General features: G+C 38.9%; 1 protein-coding gene and 2 pseudogenes across 9 annotated transcripts in view; 1 reads left to right on the plus strand and 2 right to left on the minus strand.

Moving 5' to 3' along the window:
* PKD1L3 (polycystin 1 like 3, transient receptor potential channel interacting) overlaps positions 1-21,737 on the minus strand; it is a 72,242-nt gene that overhangs the window by 3,578 nt on the left and 46,927 nt on the right. For all 9 annotated transcript variants that reach the window (XM_036231412.1, XM_036231409.1, XM_036231411.1 and 6 more), the window contains 10 exons: positions 16,188-16,328; positions 15,257-15,442; positions 9,732-10,047; positions 8,897-9,030; positions 5,708-5,835; positions 4,951-5,111; positions 3,531-3,741; positions 2,983-3,084; positions 1,187-1,318; positions 334-415 (listed from right to left, as the gene is read on the minus strand). In XM_036231412.1, the coding sequence (XP_036087305.1) occupies positions 334-415; positions 1,187-1,318; positions 2,983-3,084; positions 3,531-3,741; positions 4,951-5,111; positions 5,708-5,835; positions 8,897-9,030; positions 9,732-10,047; positions 15,257-15,442; positions 16,188-16,328 (1,593 nt within the window). The remainder of the gene's footprint in view (positions 1-333; positions 416-1,186; positions 1,319-2,982; positions 3,085-3,530; positions 3,742-4,950; positions 5,112-5,707; positions 5,836-8,896; positions 9,031-9,731; positions 10,048-15,256; positions 15,443-16,187; positions 16,329-21,737) is intronic.
* On the plus strand, positions 10,043-11,300 carry LOC118611417 (annotated as a pseudogene).
* Positions 14,258-14,378, minus strand: LOC118611845 (annotated as a pseudogene).

Below are 21,737 nucleotides of genomic sequence, written 5' to 3' on the forward strand. Positions count from 1 at the left end.
GCTCACTTCTGACTCATTCCTATTTCCCACAGCCATCCTGCAACGTGGGCTGTGAGTGTTCTGTTACTTGCTGCTTGGCAGCAAAGCCTGTTTATCCTGTCACTTTTGTAGCATTAACCCTTTCCCGACAGTGGCAAGATCCACAAACATAAGAACTTTCAGCCAAGGGGGTTTTTATTCCTCACTGACTTACAAAATTAATGTGTACCGTAAATGTCTATAATTTTCTAAGCTGTGCTATGCAAAGGTAATTAGCTAGGAGGTAACAGGTTTAAGATAGTTCATCTTTTAAAACTTGAGTGTCAGTGCCCATAGCTGTGGCTGTTTACTCACAAGTGTTCTGGTGCTGCTGGATTCCTAGCAAACTCGAGAGCTTCTGTAGCAGCATACCTGTTAGTGTAGCTTCTTTCCAAGTCTGTTGGAAGATGAAAGGAGAAAAGCAAGGAAATTGAAATCGTTGCTAATGTTAGAAGGAAAAAATGCCAAAAACTAAAGAAAAAGTAAATACTGTTTCCGTAAATGATTAGCTGTCAGGCATTGGAGTGTTTCTGCCACTTAGTTGAGGGCCAGCTATTTATAGGACAGTAGATAGAATGTTATACAGACTTAGTAAACTGGGTTTCCCCAGGAAAATAATTGGCAGAGCTATGGAGAGTAATAAAGGGAATATGCTCATACGGTATATTACATCAGCGTGTAATCTTAAGAGCAGCTACATTTGAGCTTTTCTAGTGGTATAAAATCTTGATATAGTTTATAAAGTAACCCCTGCTTTTCGAAAGTTCTCTTTATGCCACTTCACTTTCAGGAAAGACCTATATTAGTACCTGTTTTCGCTAACCAAAGAAATTCAAAGAGGACTTTTCACTTTCATGAAAAAAGCAAAAACCGAAAATAGTGCTCAGTGTTTGCAGTGAGCTGTTACAAAGGCAGCACACACTGGTTAGTGAAACTGCACTATCCATACATTAGATAAGCTGTATCAGCATTTCATTGCTGCTTTTGCTATATGTTAGTGTTATTTTAGATTTGATATGTTACTTGGTATGATTTGGTAGGTTAGTTTTTGGGTCTGGAAAGCTCAAAAATTTTTTCCCTTGCCAATTAATGGTAATTCTTCACTCATGCCATGTTGGCTTTTCAAAGTTTTATACGAAATGCTCTTTTGAGCCTCAGAGTTACCTACCTTAAGGGACTTTCTTTCTTTACCAAAGGACAGTAGAATGGCAGAAACAAAAAGGTTAATGATCACAAGTACCATCAAAATGACACTGCTGATGATTAGAAAGGAGCCCAGGACTGGGGCTAAAGCAATAATCTGGAAAGACAATAAAACACTTTGAGTTTAAAGACTGACAGTTTAATTCCTACTTGAAAAATGTAAATTATATGTTAATAGATATACTCACATAAGAAAATACTTATGACTGGTGGAAACTAGGGATAAAAGCAAAACTTAAAAAGGAGAATACTTTGAACTTTTGAAAAGAGTAAGAATGACTGAGCTGAGGGTGTAAAAATAGTTGTGCCCACAAGGCTTTCACAAGAAGCAGGTGAGTTGCCAAATTAAAATGATTCAAAACCCATGTGAGTTTTCACGGTTCTGGAAAATATATTCAAATATGGAAGCTTTTAAAAGTAGCAAAAGCATATAAAAAGAATAAATACCAGAAATAATGAAAATGTCACTGCCATTCCAAAAAACTTACACTGTGAACACAGGAGGATTCCAACATTTAGCAAGTAAGCCATAAACTAACTTTTATTTTAGTATGGTTTTTTTTTTTTTCATTGTTATCCTTAAAAGTGTAAGTATTGAATTTTGCCATTCTTTTCAGTATAAAGAGATCTTCCTAAAATTTAGGGCTTACTAGAATGGTTTCCATAACAATCTTAATTTAGGTGTTTATTTTCCCTTGATATTATCGGCTTTGTTGCCACTAGGGCATTGCTTTAAAAAACAAACAAACAAACAAAAAACACCCAACAACTTAAGAGAATGAATACTTAATAAATACCATTGTGATGGACATCTTCTCTATGACAAAACATTTCCTAATACCGGGCTATTGTCCACTTAATTAAAAGTGCTTAATTATATCAAGTTTGGGCAAGCTATGAGTTTGTGATGTAAGACTTTTCTCAAAAACTACATTTTCCCTTCACATTGTGTAATTATGATTAGAGCAGAATAGTTTTTTAATGTCAAAACATGTTAGCAAAAGTTTATTCTGATTGTTACTTTTTAATAAGAACTTCAGTATATAAAGTGTTCATTCCTTAAGACTGGGGCTAGAACCACAACAAAGTTCTTAGGAAGGTGGTAATTTTCCACATTATAAACTCTGTTAATTTACCCATATTAATTACTAACCTTTGAAATCTAGATTATAATCCTTGATGAAAATCTTGAGTCACTAATTTGAATTTTTTTTTTTTTCTTCTCTGATGAAATGTATAGATGCTAGTGTTTGGGACCCAAATCCTCATCTAAGCTTCCTACTTTTTTATGTTGAATCGAAAGATTCGTTTTGGTATTTCCTGGGGGAAAATAGGGTCTTTGAAATGAGTATTTATTACCTGTAAACAGAATTACCACGGTTCTTCCTGGAATTGTACCTCCCTAATTTTTTTGAAGTCACTACCATTGTAACCTTCAAAGGGCCATTAAGAAAGCAGCAGCAACCCCATGCTAATCTGGCAGGTATGCGAGGACACATTCAAGTCCAGTGTACTTGGCAGTAAGACTAAGGATGTAAGACGTGAGGGAGGTGGGACTATGTGCTTAGAAAAGACAGATTTCTGAAATAGTCACTCAAAAGCCGTGTGCATATGTAGTACTTTAAAAGAGAATGGCAAAGGATCCAAGTCCCTCCCTTTTCCAGTGTGCAGTGGTGTAGGGGCTGGTTTTATAAAGTTGCCCCCTTGTTAGATAAATTAAACCAATAGAGTTCTGCAGGGAAAACAGGATGAGGGTTTTACCTCTTTGTGATCAGAGATTCCCATCAGGAGACCAACAAAAGTCACTGCTGAGCTGATGAAAGTTTGGTAGTCGAAGATGCTCCATCCAAACAGCAGGTTAAACTGAAAAGGAGAAAGACCGACCAGTCAGGGGGTGGAGAGCAGTGGAAGTGACTGCAGTTCTGCCTTGAGGTGCGTGAGCATGATGCCAACACAGAACCAAAGGAATGGAAATTAAAGAAATTCCTTAGTGGCATTCTAATTACTATGCCTAAAAAATAACTAAAATTCCTTTGTAATTACATAGTGTTTTCATATAAATTTGACCTTCACATTCTTGTGAGCTAAATTTTATCCCCATTTTAGAGATGAGACAAATGTCTGAGTGTCAGTCATCCTGCTAAGAAAGTGTGGAACTACAACTAAAACCAGCTTTCTTACTCTACTTTTCCTCCAAAACTCATTGCCAACTTGAATTGATGATTTTCCATGTAGTGACCTTTCTAAGGGAAGCAACGTGATTCTAAGACCACAGCACTTAAGAACAGACACTGTGAAAGGGGACTTACAGCAATGGCATAGCCAGTCAGCAGGATCAGGATGACCAGCAAGAAGCCCATCACCTCGTCCCGGGCTTTGCTGAGTGTTCGGTCAATGACCCGCAGCCTGGGGTTATGATGCAGCAGGTTCCATAGCTGAACAGTTGCCAACAGAACCAGGAAGCTCATGAGGTAAATGATGGCTGAGTTCACTGTCACTGCCTCGGAGAAGCTGATGAACCTGTGGCAAGGCAGGCCGACAGTTAGCAGGAAGTGTGTGCCGTCATCAGGTTCTCCAGTGTTTCCACTGCTCAAGTGCAGCGGTTCTTTGGGTCCTGTTAGTTCAGCGCCTTGATGTAAGAACTGTGCTTTCCAGTGCGGCCTCCTAAATTTGTGGATATGAGAGCACTGGCAAAATAACACGTATTTGGTTGGGAGCTGTGCTAAAGAAACCTTGCAATGTGACCTCTCGCTGATTTATTTCCAGCTGATCCTGGAAATTAACGCCAGCCTCCTCCATTGCTGAGCCTTGAATTAAATCTCTTAAAAGGAGATGAGTTAAGGTAGTGAGATGTACAATATGCTGGTCTGTTTTTTGTAACACACTAATCCTGTATTCTCTGGCAGTAGATATTGATCTAATATATTTAATAGTGCTGAGAGTAGAAAGGTAGTTAAACTAGAGGTGAGGAGTGCTACCAATTAGGGGTTGGTTTTTTTAATCAATTAGGTTTTGTTAGATAGATGCATTCATAATTTTATGTTGCAGCAACTAGGTCACTGGGAAAGACTCCTACAGATAAGAGCAAGCTGACACTAGATCATAATTCTTTTATTGTCTAAGACCCAGGCAATGCCACACAGCAGGCTGGACCTCAGCTTCAAAATCATTCGAATTGCATAGACCCACTCTTCCTGCATAAACAGCCCTCTGTAAGGCCTTCCTGGGATACTGCCTCGCACAGATCAGTGGCCTAGGCCGTTGACCACTGAAGGTTAGAAAAGCACCACGTGGCAATCAATACTTGGTCTGGGGAGTAGATGCTCTTCCTCACGAGAAAGACTGGAGAAGTGTCCGAAGGCACCGGAACGTCTCCATAAGAATGACCATCCCTACTCAGAAAACAACCCATTTCAGATTTAAAGGATGTACTATGTCATGTGGTTTTATTTAAAACCACATGATCATTTGTCATGTCTTATCAGGCTTTATTCTTTGGCCAGGGTGCAATATAATGATCGATTCACTGCTCTTGCTGTGTGAAAGGCAGAAGAGCTTTTCAAAGTGATTAGCAGTATAAATAAATGGCTTCTGATTAATTGGACATTAGTCTGGGTTCTGTATTTAACTCTGGTATTCTACAGACATACAGATCTGGTAGAACTTGTGTGTAATCAGGAAACTGGCCATGTAGGAGGAATGTCCTGTGTTCCTCAGGCTCCCTCTTACCTCTCACGGTCATAGTGGTATTGTGCCATGTTTTTCTTATATAGAGAAATAAGCTTCATGTTAAGTCCCAAGATGACAAAACTAGTAAGGATTATGCCCATGTCCAGAATGTTCTTTTTCATCGTGAAGAACTTCCACCTCTGCTGTTTCAGCCGGCGACCCTAAACAAAGACACCATAGTCACTGCTGCTTGCCTGAAAGATTAGTTAGCTCTCTCCCTAATCAAGTGTTATGAACACTGGCAAAGTGCTCAGCCAGGGACTGGTCAAACCTAGCGGGCACAGTCGGTCATGGTCTTGGTTCTACTCCGCAGTCACTCAGAGCTGCTGTTTACGGAACAGATGGCCTTCTCTAGCAAAACTTTCTTTGGATAGTCATTTTTCTTGTTGCTTAAACTTAATAAAAAATTAGTTCCTAAAATAGTTATCAATCCTGAAAATAAAGCATTATGTTTGGCTTAAGATATATTCTCTTCTGGGTACAATCATCTATGTTTTTGAATACTTGCTTTGTTCATCATATTGTCAATCTCTTACCTTATGGAGGAGTAATACAATTGTACAGACATTCTAGAGACTTAATTTTTTAATTCTTAAAAAGTGAAAGAGCTATCTGGAAAACCACTCAGCCTTTAACTGAAGTCAGGCTTCTGGAAAGAATCAGTCATAGCCATAATTCTACTTAAAGCTCATTTTGGAGCTCCCCAAGTAATATCTGGCAATCTTGAGACTCTCTTATACCTAACATTTCAACTCACCTGTATGAAGCCATAGTAACAGACTAGTAGATAATAGATGACTTGTGAGATGACAGACCAGGTAGAGTCCTTCTTTGATATCTGAAGGGAACTTAAAGTGTCTAGTCTTACAGAGGTGAAGAAAGCACCTGAATAACAAAGAACATTTGGAGTATTTAAAACTTTGCCCTCTTCCCTTCAAATTCCTGCCTTTGACATAACCCCAGTTTTATCATCAGTTTCAAATGTTCCTGAGTTTCTAAACTATTTCCTCTAGAGGCGTTATGAATTTTAAATGAGATCATGTATGCAAAGCAACTGGAGAAATGTGCTGATTGTACTAAAAATCAGTAGAGGGAGATTATATTGTTGATCCCACAAAGAGGACAGTGTCAGTGACTTAACAGCTGTTAACAGGTGTTACCCTTAGGAATTAGAACAGCTGCAGAGACAAACCAACTAGTTATACTGTTGCAACATGATGTTCTAGAGAATTGATGACGGCAATGAAAAACAATAGAGTTAAATATAATTGTGGCACTTTTGTTTAAAGCTGTTTAAAATATATTTTCAGAAATTAGTATGATAATTCTTTGAACCATTTCAAAATAATTTTTATGCAAAACACCATTTCATGAATATTAATAGTACCGTGAATATTCAGGCGTTTGCATGAAGATAGACTAAGAAGCTTCAGACTCCACCTAGAAAGACACATTATTGAAATTCTATAAAAGTGTGAAAGGTGTTGTGAATGTAAATTTTCATAAAGCCTCAAAATATTAGAACTGCCATGCACTCATTGTAGTAGAAAGTATATTTTAAGAACAAAGGGATTCCTCTTTCACATAGCTAGCTCTCAAGACTGGGATTTTACCTGTATTTATTTTACTCCCATTTTTTTGGTAGTTTCAAATAATTAAAGACCATCAGGAATCCTTCATGTTTCATTTAGAAGTACAAGAGAAGTGGTCTTTTCTATCTATGGGTCTGGGAAGAAAAAATTCCTCACTACAAGTAGCACCTGGTGGTAAATCAAATGACACTGGTGGGGGGCAGGTTCTTAGAAAAAAGGAGGACAAAGGAAGTAGAATTAGGATGGACTTCCTGTTAAAGACAGGAGAATTGAATGTACCAGTCCTTTACAAAATGCCACTACAATGAAAGTGAAAGGATAAAAAGACAAAGATGAAGAGGGCAAATGAGAGTGACAAACTGTTGGAAGGTGGAATATAGATGAATGACATTGACCAGATTCAAGAAAGCTGAAACCTAAGCAGTGGAGGAAACAGAAGCTAGTTCTTACCCAAAACCCTCAAAAGGCTAAGAAATTGGAGGCATCAGGTTCCTCAGAAGGTAGAGGAGAGGGCCAGGTGGAACTGAAAATAGAATTGATTCCAAGTCTGAACATAGTTAGAGCCCAGATTTCCTTTCTCCCTGTTACCTGTCCTGCTTTCCACTACCCCAAGGCTAAAAGTTTATTTTTTAGTGATGTTGAAGTACAGAGAATATGAACTCAGGTATACCTGTAAGTCTACAGGAAAAGGGAATTAAGAGAAAGTCTACATACTACACGGTGAGATGCTTCCCAGTCTCAGTCTCCTTTCCTTAGCTGACTCTGAGAAGTCTAGAGGCATATATATATATATCCTCAAGGCAAGAGTTTGGAGGGTCCCTCTCTGAAAACTGACAGCCCAAGAGAAAAAGACATACCAGTTGACAAGCTCTATCTATGCATACAGAGCTGCTAATTAGCACTTCCTTTTTTTTTTTTTTTAAATAAAAATATGAAAGAACAACCACATTGTTAAACCTCTAATTGAAAACTGGAGAGCAAAACAAAATAAAAAATAAAAAGCTCAGAGGAATTAGAAGGAGCTGATAAAAACGAATGAACCTACAATATCTTTGGAGTTGAGAGGATATTCCATAAAATAATAAGACTATGAAAAACAGAACAAACACAATTTTTGGAAATTAAGATATAAAAATTCAAAATTAGATGGTTTAGAATGAAGTAATCTCACCAAAGGAAAAGATGGGAAATGAAAGCAAAATATAAGAAAATCAGAGTCTTAGGTTCCAGAGTGCCTACCTGAAAATTCCAGGAATATCAGAAAAAGAGAACAGAAAACAGAGAAATTTATAAAGAAGTATGTGAGAAAATTTCTCAGAACTTAAGGACATGCAGATTAAAGGACTTAGAGGTCAGGTCTTTTCATAACTGGGGACAAAGACAGTTCTAAAAACTTTTGGGAATGAGGGCATCGCCATACTGCTTAACAACAGTATGAAAAGCTAGAAGGCAATGGAGCTGTACTTTAAAAAAATTCTATGAAAGACAACTGTATCCAATCAAATAAGCAATTGAATGTTATGGCAGAAAAAGTTCTGGGACACGTAAAGCTTCAAAATACTGACTTCCTTTGCACCCTTCCAGGAGGTTACTGTCGGGTGAGCTCTAACAGAATGAGAAAGTAAACCACGAGGGGGACGTGGGAGCTAGAAGAAAGGGAGTCCGCCAGAGGAGAGGGGGGGAGAGAGTCCGGAGGGCGACAGTGACGGGACCGTCCTGGATGCGAGCTCTAGAGCAGGCTTAGGAAATCACCCATCCAGACCACCAAACGGATGGAGGGTCCGAGAGAGGGCGTCTTTTCAGTAAAAGATAAAATCATGGGTTATGTGATAACTTTTAGAGCTTGGAGATGAATCAGTGATAGAATGCATGCAAAACCAAGGAGATGAAAAACAAACTCTAGGGAAAATAAAAAATTGAAAGGAAATTGTAATACAGGGCTCATCTTTGAAAAAATCACAATAATGGAGCTACTCAATATTAACTGTAAGTGTTATAACTATTGGGAGAATAAGAGAAAAGGTGTGTATATGTGTGTGTTAGGGAAAATGTATGGGTATAAGAAAGTTAAATCCTCATTATCATAAAAAATACTATCTAAAACTGAAGATTCATGAAATAGCTAATAAGCATGTTAATTTTTAAATCCTAAAAGAACCAGTTAACGAAGCTGAAAGTAGCAGTCTCTGGGGAGTAAAATTGAGGTGGGAGTGAGGACTGCTAGTTTTTGCCTTGAGCTATTTGCCTTTAAAAATTATATATAACAACTGTAATGCCTTTTAATGGTATAAGATAAAGAAATTGGGACTTCTGAGATACCCAGGTCATACAGGGAAGAGAGGAGGCCTTCGTACCCACATTGCTGGATTCCAAAATCAGGGTCACTGCACAGAACAGGTTCACATTAGCATTGAAGACCACAAATTCAACAAAGAGGCTTCTGGTGCAACGGTCCAGCCAGTGGCTGTGTTCAAGATGCTGTAGAACTCTGGGAAAACAGGAGGACAGGGGCTGCTGCTGTATCGACCCTGCAAAGTGGGAAAATACCCTGGCCTTTCCAACAGTGCTCCTACCAAATGAAAAGCGACAGTTCCCATTCGGTGTCCCTGTACAATATTTATGGTTACTAATGCCCAAACTTTCACTAGCGGCAACATGAATGTGCATTTAGAAAACTATAAAAAATGAAAATTTTCACAATAGTCATGCCAAGGTTAAATGTTCAAGAAAATATATTTGGCATTTAAGGTCTGAGGTAGAATTAGTTTACATGTTATGTCAGCTGCTTAGCTCTCAGGATTCATATATAAAACCATAAGTCTCTTGCTATTTAATTTTGACGCTAGGATTTTGGATTATGGTTTTTAAGGGCAGTATTTTCTCTGATATTTGAAGACTAGTTTGCCCATGCTAGAGTTACCTGAGTTTACTGCAGCTAGAATTGAAATTGATAATGTTTTTCCAGAAGAGAAAAGAAAGATTTGGCAAACTGGCAAACCATAACATAACAAGGAACTTATAAACTAAAAGATACTTTTCCTTCAAAGTCTTAAAAGTGTCTCTAAGTGTCATAGACAGTACAGTAGCATTATGGTAGCTGTCAGAACTATTCAAATGGGTCCTCAATTCCTACCTGATGGAGAGAAGCAAACATCTTGGTCCTCTTGTTTAGGGCTCAGGCTTGCTCACCTGATTGCAGTACTGGAGTTTCTTCCAAGTCTGACAACATAACCTCCTCCTGAGTAAGTGGCAAATTCCCCTCGGATGGGATAGCCGCCCAGTGTCTTCTGATTCTGATAATGCCAAATGCTGTCTGATGGTGTGGTGTTTGTTTCTGGGGGCCTCCAGTTAACCCCATAGTTCTTTGTATCCTCCAGATCTTGGTGAGACGGCTTCACTTGTTCTTGGGGAGACACTCTATTTGGAAAGGCTATGGCACCAGGAATGCGAATCTGACGAAGCAGAACATTGCCCAAAAGAAAGGAGTTCCCATCAGTAATAAATCCTGATGAGACAGAAAAAGAAGCCATTGTAAAAACTGCCTTGTTAAGTTAGTAACAAACAAATGCGCTTTCACCACTATTTTTAAAAACATTTTTGGAATTTCTAGCTAATGCAACCAAATTCTAAAAAGACATGAGAGATAAGATAAAGAAGTGAAATTATAAAAGATAATGACCTACATATATATGTAGCTAGTGATCTACACAGATCTCACGAGAAACAACTGAAAGACATCAGCAAGATGGTGCAGTCGGGTTCCTTGCTTGTATCTCTCAATAACTTGGCAGCCGTCCACAGACAAAAGCGCGTGGGCGGGAGCTGTGGGATTTAGAAAGGCGATTATGAAATCCCAGTGGAGTCCAAGACGAGTATGCTCGGTTTTAAGAAGGGAGGTCCCCCAGGTGGCTGACTCACCAACTGTGGGCCTGGCGACAGACCTGGAAACAGCTTTGTCCTCCTGTGGACTTAGCTACAATGCCATTTGACCTTGGTCCTGCCACCAGCACCATATACCAAAGGACCCAGGAGTGGTCACTCCTGCCTGTGCCTCAGGTGTTAGGCCCGCAGATGTCGGTACCAACTATGGACTACGTAGTGGCCAGTGACCCAGCTCCAGCCCTTCAGCCGTGGCCCGGAAGCCCAGGGGCAAGCTCACAGGCAGTCTGACCAAAGATCCTGAAACAGCCCTATAACTTCCCACTCAAAAACAAAACGCATTAGTTGGGTGAGACGTTAAATAGCTTCATTGTGGTAAGTTCACAATGTATTTGCAGGTCAAAAAGTTGTACCTCAAACACATGCAATTTCTGCCAAATTATACCTTAATAAATCTGGGAGAGAAAAGAAAACCTAAAACCTGTTATTTAAAAAAAAAAAAAAAATTCAGCAGAGCCGGAGAAGCGGGGTAAGAGGGACAAGTATGTCTGTGGAAGTCCCCAAAGCATCCTCAGGACAGGGGCAGAAGAAAATGCAAGATAAAGTGACTAGAGAAAGCTGAAGAAGCAAAATTAAAAGCAAGGTATCCTCATCTGAGACAAAAGCCTGGAGATTCAGATTTCTTAAGGAAACGATTGCAGAAAGGGCAAAAATATCTTAATTCTGGGGATTACAACATGGCTCAAGCAAAACTGAAGAACAAGCGACTTCCTACTGCGGCCCTGGAGAAGACGGGTCGCCAGTGACCACATCCCCACTCCACAGGACCTTCCTCCGTGGAAGCCATCCCTGGTGCCGGCAAGCTAGATGGCTGATTAAAAGAGCTTAACTGCATGGAACTTCTGATTCTCATTTTTCTTTAATATGTTACTTCCTCACTTTTTATTTTCTTTCATTTACTAAGTCATTTGAGAGTGACAGGCTTTGCAGGTAGCAGTGGTATGTGCTGCTATTGGAAGGGACACGGGGCATTTTGATTAGTTTAGCAGTGCACCAATGAGAAGAACATGTTAGAGCAACATATAATCTACTAGAAAATAATTGTATATATTACCTAACTCCTAGTGCAGGACTGGTCTTAACAACTACCAAGCAAATTTTATGATCTTAATGTTTAATTCGTCTTACAGTTTTGTAGTTACTCTTATTTAATATAACCTCTATTGTATTTATTGATTTCTTCACTATTTTCCTTTTGGATTTCATAAAACAAAAGACAAGTTAGAAGAAAAGTCACATACTTCAAACACAAAGAGATGGGGCTTGAACTTGAGTGGCCTTAAACCTGTTTCAGCGTTAACAATAGGAGTTTACTTGGGCAATATCTGCCCAGTCTGGTGTAACTTATGTGACCCTAGAGCTTAACAGCTGCAGGTGAAGCTAATCTTTGTACATAATTCTATAGTTAGAATATCTTTTGTTGTTCAAGATGTGGATGAAGTATGTATGTGCACTGACTGTTGAATTCACTTTTGTGCCATTTTTGTAAATATGATAGTTTTGCACAACCTCTAAAAAATTTAGCCAAAATGGCTGGGTGCTAAATATAAAGAAATCAATAGCCTTCATATACCCAAACAATATTTACTTAGATGGTATAGAGAAATAAAAGACCTCATTTATAATAGCAAAAGATAAAATAAACCTCACAAGAGATGTGCAAGAGCAATTCTGAATATTGGTGAGGATGAGATGAGAATAGAAAAGCATACTACATTCCTGATAGGAAGAGAATATCAAAAAGATATCAATTCCCTGATTGTTATAAGTTTAGTTTGCATATGTATAAACATCTAAGTCTGTATTCACAACTAAGCTCTTAGTACATAAAAGGCTACTTATCAAAACAAGCAAACAAAACCAAACAACCCAATGAAAGGTGAACACAGATGGAACGACTTTTAGTCTTTGCTTTGATCACATGTATCAGGTGTTATGCTAGGTGCTGGGAACACAGCAGTGGATGGAAAGAGGACCCCTGTCCACAGAGAGCTCACATTTGAGGAGGGAGAAAGATGGGCGATGACCAAACAATATTCACGTAGTGATGGTGCTATGAAGAAAATTTAGGGTGAAGGGAGAGTGTTTTGTGGAGGGAGCGTGCTCTTCCTTTCGGAACAGTGGTTAGAGAAAGCTTCTCTGAGGAAGTGGCTTATAAGAGACTAACAAATGCAGATCTCGGTTGGGGCAACAGCAAGTTCCAAGTCCGCGAGGTGAAAGCGTGCTTGGTGAATTTAAGGAGAGCACAGCAGTGCGTGTGGCTGAAGCAGAGTGAGGGCTGGAGGGGTAGGAGATGAGGTAACAGATGTAGCTACGGGCCAGACTGGGCAGGCCCTGGTAAGCTGTGGAAAGGGTTTGGTATTTTAAATGTGATGGGAATCCACCAGGAGGTTTTGAACAAGGGAGTAACAGATTTGTTTTTAAAAAAATACATAAAAAATACATTAAAAAATACATTAAAAAGACATAAAAAAATAGGAGGATGGAATGAAGAGCAGCAAGAGCAAAGGTAAGTTTTGCCCACAGGGGAGGTGAAAAATGGTACCTTTCGTGTTAACTTGTACTTTGTTATGAGTGCAGTTGCAAAGCCTTTCGTATGTCTCAGAGTTACGTGTATTGTTTGAAAACACCGATCTTCATGTGGCTGTTGGAGATGGGGGCAGACTTTTCTACACTGCTCATGGGAGTGGTAACTGACAGAATAAGGAGAATAATTTGGCAATAATCTTTCTAAATTAAAAATGTATATACATTTTTAGCAAATCTTTTCAAGGTATTTATGTTACAGATATATTTGTACACATGTGAAGTTATATGTGTAAAATGATATTAAGGGTAACACTAACGGTAAAAGATTGAAAACAATCTAAATATCAATAGGGAGCTGGTTATATAAATTACAGTACATCCATGCAATACTGGAATACTGTATAGTAAATGAATAAAATGTAATAGGGATTGCTATATATATTCTGGACTAAGAGAACTGGGCTGCATCAGTTTTGAAAGTGAAGATTTTTAGGAGATGAAGAGAGAAACCACATTAGTGCCAATTTTTACTGCGCTTCACCCCATGTTACCTAGTTTTATTTCTTTACATCTACAGATTGTTTTCTTAGTATGACCAGGTAACTCATGCACATTTTGTGGTTCTAGATTAGCCAGAGCTCCAACTGCCCCAGTTAATAACAGTTAACACCTCTCCAGTGACTGCTATGTGCTAATGCACTATTGTAAACACTTATTACTAAGCTTTTAATCTTTGTATCAGTTTAATATGGTAGGTCCTAAGATTATCCCCACTGTATAGATGTGTAAACTGAGGTGCAGAAGGTTGAGTAAGTTACCTAAGAACACACTGCTAGTAAGTGGAGAGCAAGGACGTGCATATGCTTGGGCGCTCCGTACTTTTGGACCTTGGTTCTGCACTACTGATACTGCAGAGCCGAGGAGTCCAAGAAAAGAACCACACCTATCATCATGGCGCTAGCCTCAGCTGCCCGTAGTTCAAATTACTTTTTATCTAGTCAGTATTTTATTCAGCAGAGACAGAGTTACAGACTGCAAATAAAGTGTGCCCTTAACCTAGAGCCGTCACCATCTGATACAACCAGAATCAACGTGCAATGAATAGGAGTTGCCATCTGTAAAAATTCTCCTAAATATACCTAGTACATCTTTTTTTTTTTTTTTTTTTTAGGTGAGGCAACCCTTGGTTGACCTCACAGATTGCAGGGAACTTGTCAGCTTACAATCCCTTATTTTTTAATTTTTTACACCTACAGCACATCTTGTCTCTCTAGGTGGTCTCCCATCCAAGTACTAATCAGGCCTGACCCTGCTTAGCTTCTGAGATCAGATGGGATCAGGCTTATTCAGGGTGGCATGGCCATAGACTCTAGTGTACCTTTAAAAAAAAAAAAAACTAAATGTTTGCTGAGATGAACATATCTTTTAGATTCTTTTCAGGAACCTTGGAGGTTTTCCAGATCCCAACAGGAAGTCACCAAGATAAATGAATGCGACAATCTCCAAAATACAGCTTAAGATAGAAGTAAAGTGTTGGTAATGTGAAAAATATTGAACAAGAAGTGTTCCTTAGGAAATATTTTTTAGCATTTCCCCAACACTGCCAGGGGAAAGCATACCAACTCCTCTTAATGGTGAGGTTCTTTGAGGAAACAAACCACATTATATATCCATCTTTTTTAATCATTAGCTCCTAGGACAGTTCCCAACATTCTAGGTGTTCAGTACATATTTGTGGAACTGAACTGGCTAAGCACACAGGAAAAGTTACATAGACAAGTCAGACTTGGGAAAGACTGCACATCAGATATTATTTCAAAATATCATCTGGTGCTGAGAGCTTTCTGGTTACACTTTTCCTGGTTCTGTGCTCATTGAACTACTTTCTCAGCTACATGTGCCCTGAACCTAGAACTATCACCCTTGTTCAAAAACTTTACAAGGTGGCAACCGGTCCCAGGGGTCACTTGTTACTTTTCATGCTATAAGTGAATACATTTTCATTGTTTATCAGCATCTTGTGAGACTCACCAGTGGGAATCAGCCCTCATGGGCCTCATCGCCCTTGACCAAAGAGACATAAACCTGAATCTGCTTAGATGAGGTCCGGGGAGTGGATCCTCTGGGTGCCCACAGAGGTGCAGCCATATTGAAAAAGTCAGCTGATCTTTCACCAGTGTGCTAACATGTCATGGTAGGGCTGTTTGGAAAAACTACACCCCACCTGGGCCCAGGACTGCTCTTACCTCTGTCATCCCCATACAGTTTAGGAAGGAGGGTGTGACTGGCCCAGGGGTAGAAATGCTGAAGAAGCTTGATCTCTGAGAAACGGTGAGAAAAGCTCTTCTGGAGAGCCTGATGGAGGTAAAATCTACTGGGGTTCTGTGCAGAGTTGACTGCAGTCATCAACAGGATGAGGAAGAAGATCTGTACTATTGTAGAAGAGAAAAAAGTCATAGTCAAGCCTTTAGCTTAGAAAGCCTCTACAACTTTTTCTCATTTTTCCTAAGCCTATAGACTTTTATAGGTTGAAAACAGTCCAAAATTGGCAATTTTATATGGTACAATCTAATAACTGTAAACAGATCAGCTCTTAGTGGTAACAGATAGCTATATCGATTATACCACTAATTACAAATTTACTTAGATATATAAAATACCACACAAAAATTTTATACTTTAGTTCTTAGAACTAAATGTCCCTCCCCAACCTCTCCTCCTTCCCTCTTCATTCCCCCCTTCCACCTTTCCCCCACACCTACCCCATCCCCCACTATCTGTTCACTAGAAAGGAAGGCATGGTAAAAACAATTTGTTGTCTCTGGTCCAGGGAGTCCAATAATCCAGAGACGAGCTGGGTTGAACCAGTTACCTTGCTCTTACAGGATAACCATTTTTAAAAGCATATTCATTATTCCTTCACCCTGTGAGTGTGTAGGTCAAGTTTGGTTAATTATATTTTGTAGGTAGAGGACGTGACTTTTGAGCACACTTAGATCTTGAGACTTCACGTTCAGGAGTCATCCCCTTTACCACGCCGCCTTGTTCACTAGAATCCCCAGTTTTCGGAGATGGCTCAAAATGCCTTTCCTCCTCCGCTATGTCCATTTTATCCTCACTCCCACTTCGCTGGAAACTGTGCTGCAGTGTCAACATGCTGCCACTTCCTCTCCGTACCCAAAATATCTCCTGTCAGCTGGAAGAGTTTCTTCTCTTTCAGGGTTCTTCGTGGGCAGTTAACTGGACTGGTCATAGCTGGGGCCACATAGATGGGGTTCTTCTTATCTCTTGAACCAGGTAATGATGAAGAACACTTTGCTGTCAGAAAGTCAAACATAAGCCAAAAAATGTTATATTTTATTAAGCAGTTATTCGATATTTGTTAAGAATCTACTGTGAGTACCTCCTGCTAAATGTTGAAGAAACAGAAAAGCTACTGAGTGCTTCTCAAGCTATCATGAAGGACTGCTTTTAAGAAACTCCAGTCCATCAGAGACTGATTTGATACGTTTGCCAAATATAATAAAAATTAATTACTAGAAAAATGAAGTAGAACAGAGGCCTATAAAATACAAGCCCCATTTTGGAAATTAGATTCAGCAGGCCTAAACTCAGTCTGCTCAATTGCTATGAAAGTTTCTAAATTGCTTACTCTGAATTTCTGCACTTATCCTGGACTAGACACAAACAGTTCTAGTTGGTGGACCCCATTCTGGGAACACTGTTCTACAGTGGTGTTACTCAAATTTGACTGTATAGGAATCACCTGGCAATTTTGTTAAACGCAGGTTCTGGGGTGAGGCTTAAGATTCTGCATTTCTGACAATTCCAGGATATGCTGGTGTTACTAATCATAACATTTACTGCCACAGAACTAATCCTATTTTACATTCTGTTTGAAGTGACACTGGTGCCTTATCATTCTCTGAGGAAGTCAAACAGAATGACTAAACGCAGGACTTCCTGCTTTACACAGGTGGGATCTTCATTGCACTAATCTATATTCAAAACCTTATAGGCTCTTTACATTTCCTACAAGCACAATATTGAAGTCAACCCTCTGCCTACTTCTTGATCTAATATTTTTTTCTATGATTAGCATGCATGGTAGGATTTATAGTAAAAATGCCTCTCTATGGCCTCTATTTACAAAAGCACATGTAGATGCCCCAATTGCTGGCTCTGTAGTTCTTGCAGCTGTATTATTTACACTAAGGGCAATGGTACTCACGAGTCACAATGATGCTAGCACCCAACAAACTTTATAGAATAGCCCTTCCCAACATGTTCCTGATGAGGCATGATTATAACCACACAGTTGTTCCGTCTACTCCAGACAGACCTAAAGTCACTCATCGCATAGTCCTCCGTCAGCCACACAGTACCAGTCATTGTAGCTCTCCTTACTCAAACACCATGGAGGAGCCCTGATAATCGCCCATGGCCTTACATCCTCAACACCACTCTGCCTGGCAAACTCAAATTAGGAACGAATTCATGGTCAAACTACAATTTTAGCTCACAGCCTACAAACAATTCTTCCACTGATACCAGCATGATGACTACGAACAAGTCTTTTTAATCTAGCTTTACTCCCAGCAATTTAATTGGAGACTTGTAGTTATATCAACATTGTCATGGTCTAACACTTCTGCCACATCACTCTCATAGGAGCTAACATTGTTATTACACCCTGTATTCCCTCTACATACTAATTGTGACATGATGAGGAAAACACATCATAACGACATTAAACCATCCTTCATACAAGAAAATATCATTGTAACAAAATCGTTTTGGGGACTTAGTGCTGTAAATATAGTTTAATGAAAATGTCAGATTGTGAATTTTTTTTAGAGAAAAAATAGACTATTTGATAGATTGTGAACTTAATAATAGAAACTAAAAATTCTTATTTAAAAAAGTATGCCTCCATATATAACAGTATGGCCTTTTCAAACTTTTAAAGGTAAGAGTCTTAAAGATAAGACCCACTGGTCTTCTTAGGAACCAAAACCCTGGCGCAACTCCAAATAAAAATAATGAATCTATTTGCCTCAATATTTATTTCTCTATGTATATTTTGCTAATCCTATCAATCACAGCATCCACCTCTAATATCTACAAAATCGGGACATATCCTCATTATGTGAAAACTACAAGTTTATAAACCTTTATCACTAGCATGTTCCCAATAATACTTGTCCAACTGGGCCAAGAAATAATCATCTCAAATTGACATTGAATAACTAGCTAAACTGAAAATAACGCTTAGCTTCAAGCTAGACTATTCCTCCATAACATTTTTCCCAGCAGCATATTCATCACATGATTGATCGTAGGATTCTCAACATGATATACACACGAATCCTAATACTAAATGATTTTTAAAATACCTTTCTTATTACAATATAATCTTAGTCATTGCCAACAATCTTTAATCTATTTATTGGATGAGAAGGAGCAGGAATTATGTCATGTCATCCCTACTCATAGGGTGATGGACATGGTCCCACGCAACAAACACTGCAGATCTTCAAATAATCTTCACATCAGACTATGGTTTTATTATGTCAATGGCGTGATACTTGTTCAATTTTAACTCATGATGTCTTCAACAGATCTTTTTACTCAACCTTAACGGTACTAACTTCTCCCTGGCAGGATTCCTAGCTGCAGCTGGAAAATCCACCTGATTTGGACTTCACCCATGACCACCTTCAGCTACACAGAGCCCCCCACCTGTCTCAGCCCTACTCCACATAAGTGTAATAGTTGTAACAGGCATCTTCCTACTAATCTGATTTTACTCATTAAAACAAAACAATAATATGCCTCGGAGCCATTACCACATTCACAGCAATCTGCACTCTTAAAATATTAAAAAATTGTCACCTTTTCTATTTCAAGCCAATTAGGCCTAACAATAGCAACTACTGGCATTAACTAACCACATCTGGCACTTCTCCACATCTGCACAAATGCATTCTTCAAAGCTATACTATTCTTATGTTCTGGGTCTATTATCCATAATGAGAGATCTGAAAAACAGGTGGCCTGTTCTAAGCATTGCCCTTCACCACAATGGCACTCATTACTGGAAGTTTAGCTCTAATAGGCATGCCTTTCCTCACAGGGCTCCAAAGACCTAATCAAACTAACAGCCCCAGGTGTAACTACTGGGTTTTGTTCTGATACTCGGAACTCAACTTTACAACACAAAATCTAAAATGTCATTATCCTTCAAACCTGTTCAATCTCTCTAACCTTCCTAGATATTTTCCAATCATCATAGACTGCCTCTTACCATTAATGAACTTATTAGGAAGCCAAAAATCAGCATCACTGATGCTTGACCTAATCTGACTAGAAAATGTTTTACCAAAAATCAATTTTCCAATTCCAAATAAAGGCTTTTACAAAAAGGTCTAGTCAAACTGTACTTCTCTTTTCTCATTACATTGACCCTAAGCCTGATTATACTTAGTTTCTATGAGTAAATTCTATAATAATGACTCCAATGAGTAAGGATCAGCCAGTAACCACTACCAACCAAGTACCATAACTACATAAAGCAGCAATAACCATAGCTTCCTTACTGAAAAAGGCAGAATTATCAGTATCATAATAACCCAATCCTCAGGCCATTAAACTTAAATGCAACCTCCACTGCATTTTTTAGTATATATAAAATTACTATAACTTCTATAATTAAACTAGGGAGGGAAATGCTCCCAGGACAATTTTAAGAAACACAACCCAGAATACTGTTCAGTAGCCAAAGCTGTCATATAACCGAAGACTACCAACATTCCCTCCTCATAACTTAAAAATACTACCAAGCCAAAAAGGACCCATCAAAATTCATCACAATCCTACAACCAACCCCTCCACTCACAACCCACGTTCCTTATAAAATGGTGAGGATTTTGAAGAAAATTGTACGAAACCAACCACAAAAATAGTACTTGAAATAAATACAACACAGGTCATTCTTACATTGGAGGTGTCCGTGATCAATGACATTATAAAACCATTGTTGTATTTCAACTACAGGAAGAATAATGACCAACATCTGAACATCCCATCTGCTACTTAAAATGAACAACTCATTCCCTGACCTAACAGCCCCATCACACATCCCCTCACGATGGAACTGGGGTCCCTTCTAGGAATCCACTTAGCCCTGCAAATCCTAACAGTACATCTCTGGCTCTTCCTTACACACTAGACACTATCACTGCTTTCTTTTCCATCACTCGTATCTGCTGGGATGTAAACTACGGCTGGATTATCCAATATCTACATGCCAACGGAACATCCTTATTTTTTATCTATTTCTATAGGTGGAATGAGGCCTATATTATGAATCTTACACATTCATAGACCTGAAAAATCCACATTATTTACTACTTAATGTAATGGTGACAGCATTTATAGGTTATGTACTACCATGAGGTCAAATATCTTTGAGCGACCCCTCACACCTGAGTAGTCTTGTCAAGTGATTCTGAGGAGGATAAAGCCACCCTCACCTGATTCTTTGCCTATTTCATCTTTCCATTTATTATCTCAGCTCTAGTGATCGTACTTCTATTCCTTCACAAAACAAGATTCAACAACTCAGCGGGAATCCCATCTGACACAAGACAAAATGCCATTCTATCCGTACTACACAATCAAAGATATCCTAGGACTTTTACTCTGAATTTTAACATTATAACATTAGTCCTATTTTCTTTCACCTGACTCTCTCAGAGACCCAGACACCTACGCCCCAGCCAACCCCCTAAACATGCCCCACATGTCAAAACAGAATGGTGTTTCCTCTTGCCTATGTGATCCTCCAATCCACTCCCAGCAAACTAGGAGGCATTCTAGCCCTAATCCTCTGAATCTCATTCCTAGCTGTTATCCCAATACTCTCTGCACATCGAAACAGCGAAGCACAGCATTCCGACCCCTCAGCCAATGCCTGCTCTGATTACCAGTAGCAGGCTTACTAAGACATGAATTGGAGGACAACCAGTTGAATACCCATTTATCGGCACTGGCCGACTAACATCTATTCTGTACTTTTTCCTTATTCTTATCCTAATGCCCTCACAAATACAGAAAAAAACCCTCATAAAATGGAGAGTCTTTGTAGTATATTTATTACTTTGGTCTTGTAAACCAGAGAAGGGGAGCAACAATTATCCCTAAGACTCAAGGAAGAAGCCCAAGCTCCACCCTCAGCACCCAGAGCTGAAATTCTACTTGAAACTACTTGAAACGCCCTATGAGTAGAATGCAATTAATCTATTACTCTGCCAATATTGAAATATTTTACATTCATCCATCACTATGTACTTTGTGCATTAAACTATATGCCACATATACAATACATGAATGATATATAGTATATATTATGTATAACAGTATATTAATTACCCTATGCATATGAGCATATACATTAACCTATATGTATCACATAATATATAACTGGTTCTCAGACATACATTTATCACATGAATATCCATGTCACGATATGCTTGATATTACACAGTACATATTATTATTGGTTTTACATACCCACCTTAAGTCAAATCATTTCCAGTTAACATGCATATCATAACCTAGAACCAGTCCTTAACTATCAAACCCCAAGAAACCAGCGACACTTCCACAAACATACGCGGGCCCATCAATTGTAGGGGTTTCTGTATATGAGCTACAAACATCATC

Source organism: Rousettus aegyptiacus, unplaced genomic scaffold (assembly GCF_014176215.1).
Source record: "Rousettus aegyptiacus isolate mRouAeg1 unplaced genomic scaffold, mRouAeg1.p scaffold_m13_p_14, whole genome shotgun sequence".
In the NCBI taxonomy this organism is placed as follows: domain Eukaryota; kingdom Metazoa; phylum Chordata; class Mammalia; order Chiroptera; family Pteropodidae; genus Rousettus; species Rousettus aegyptiacus.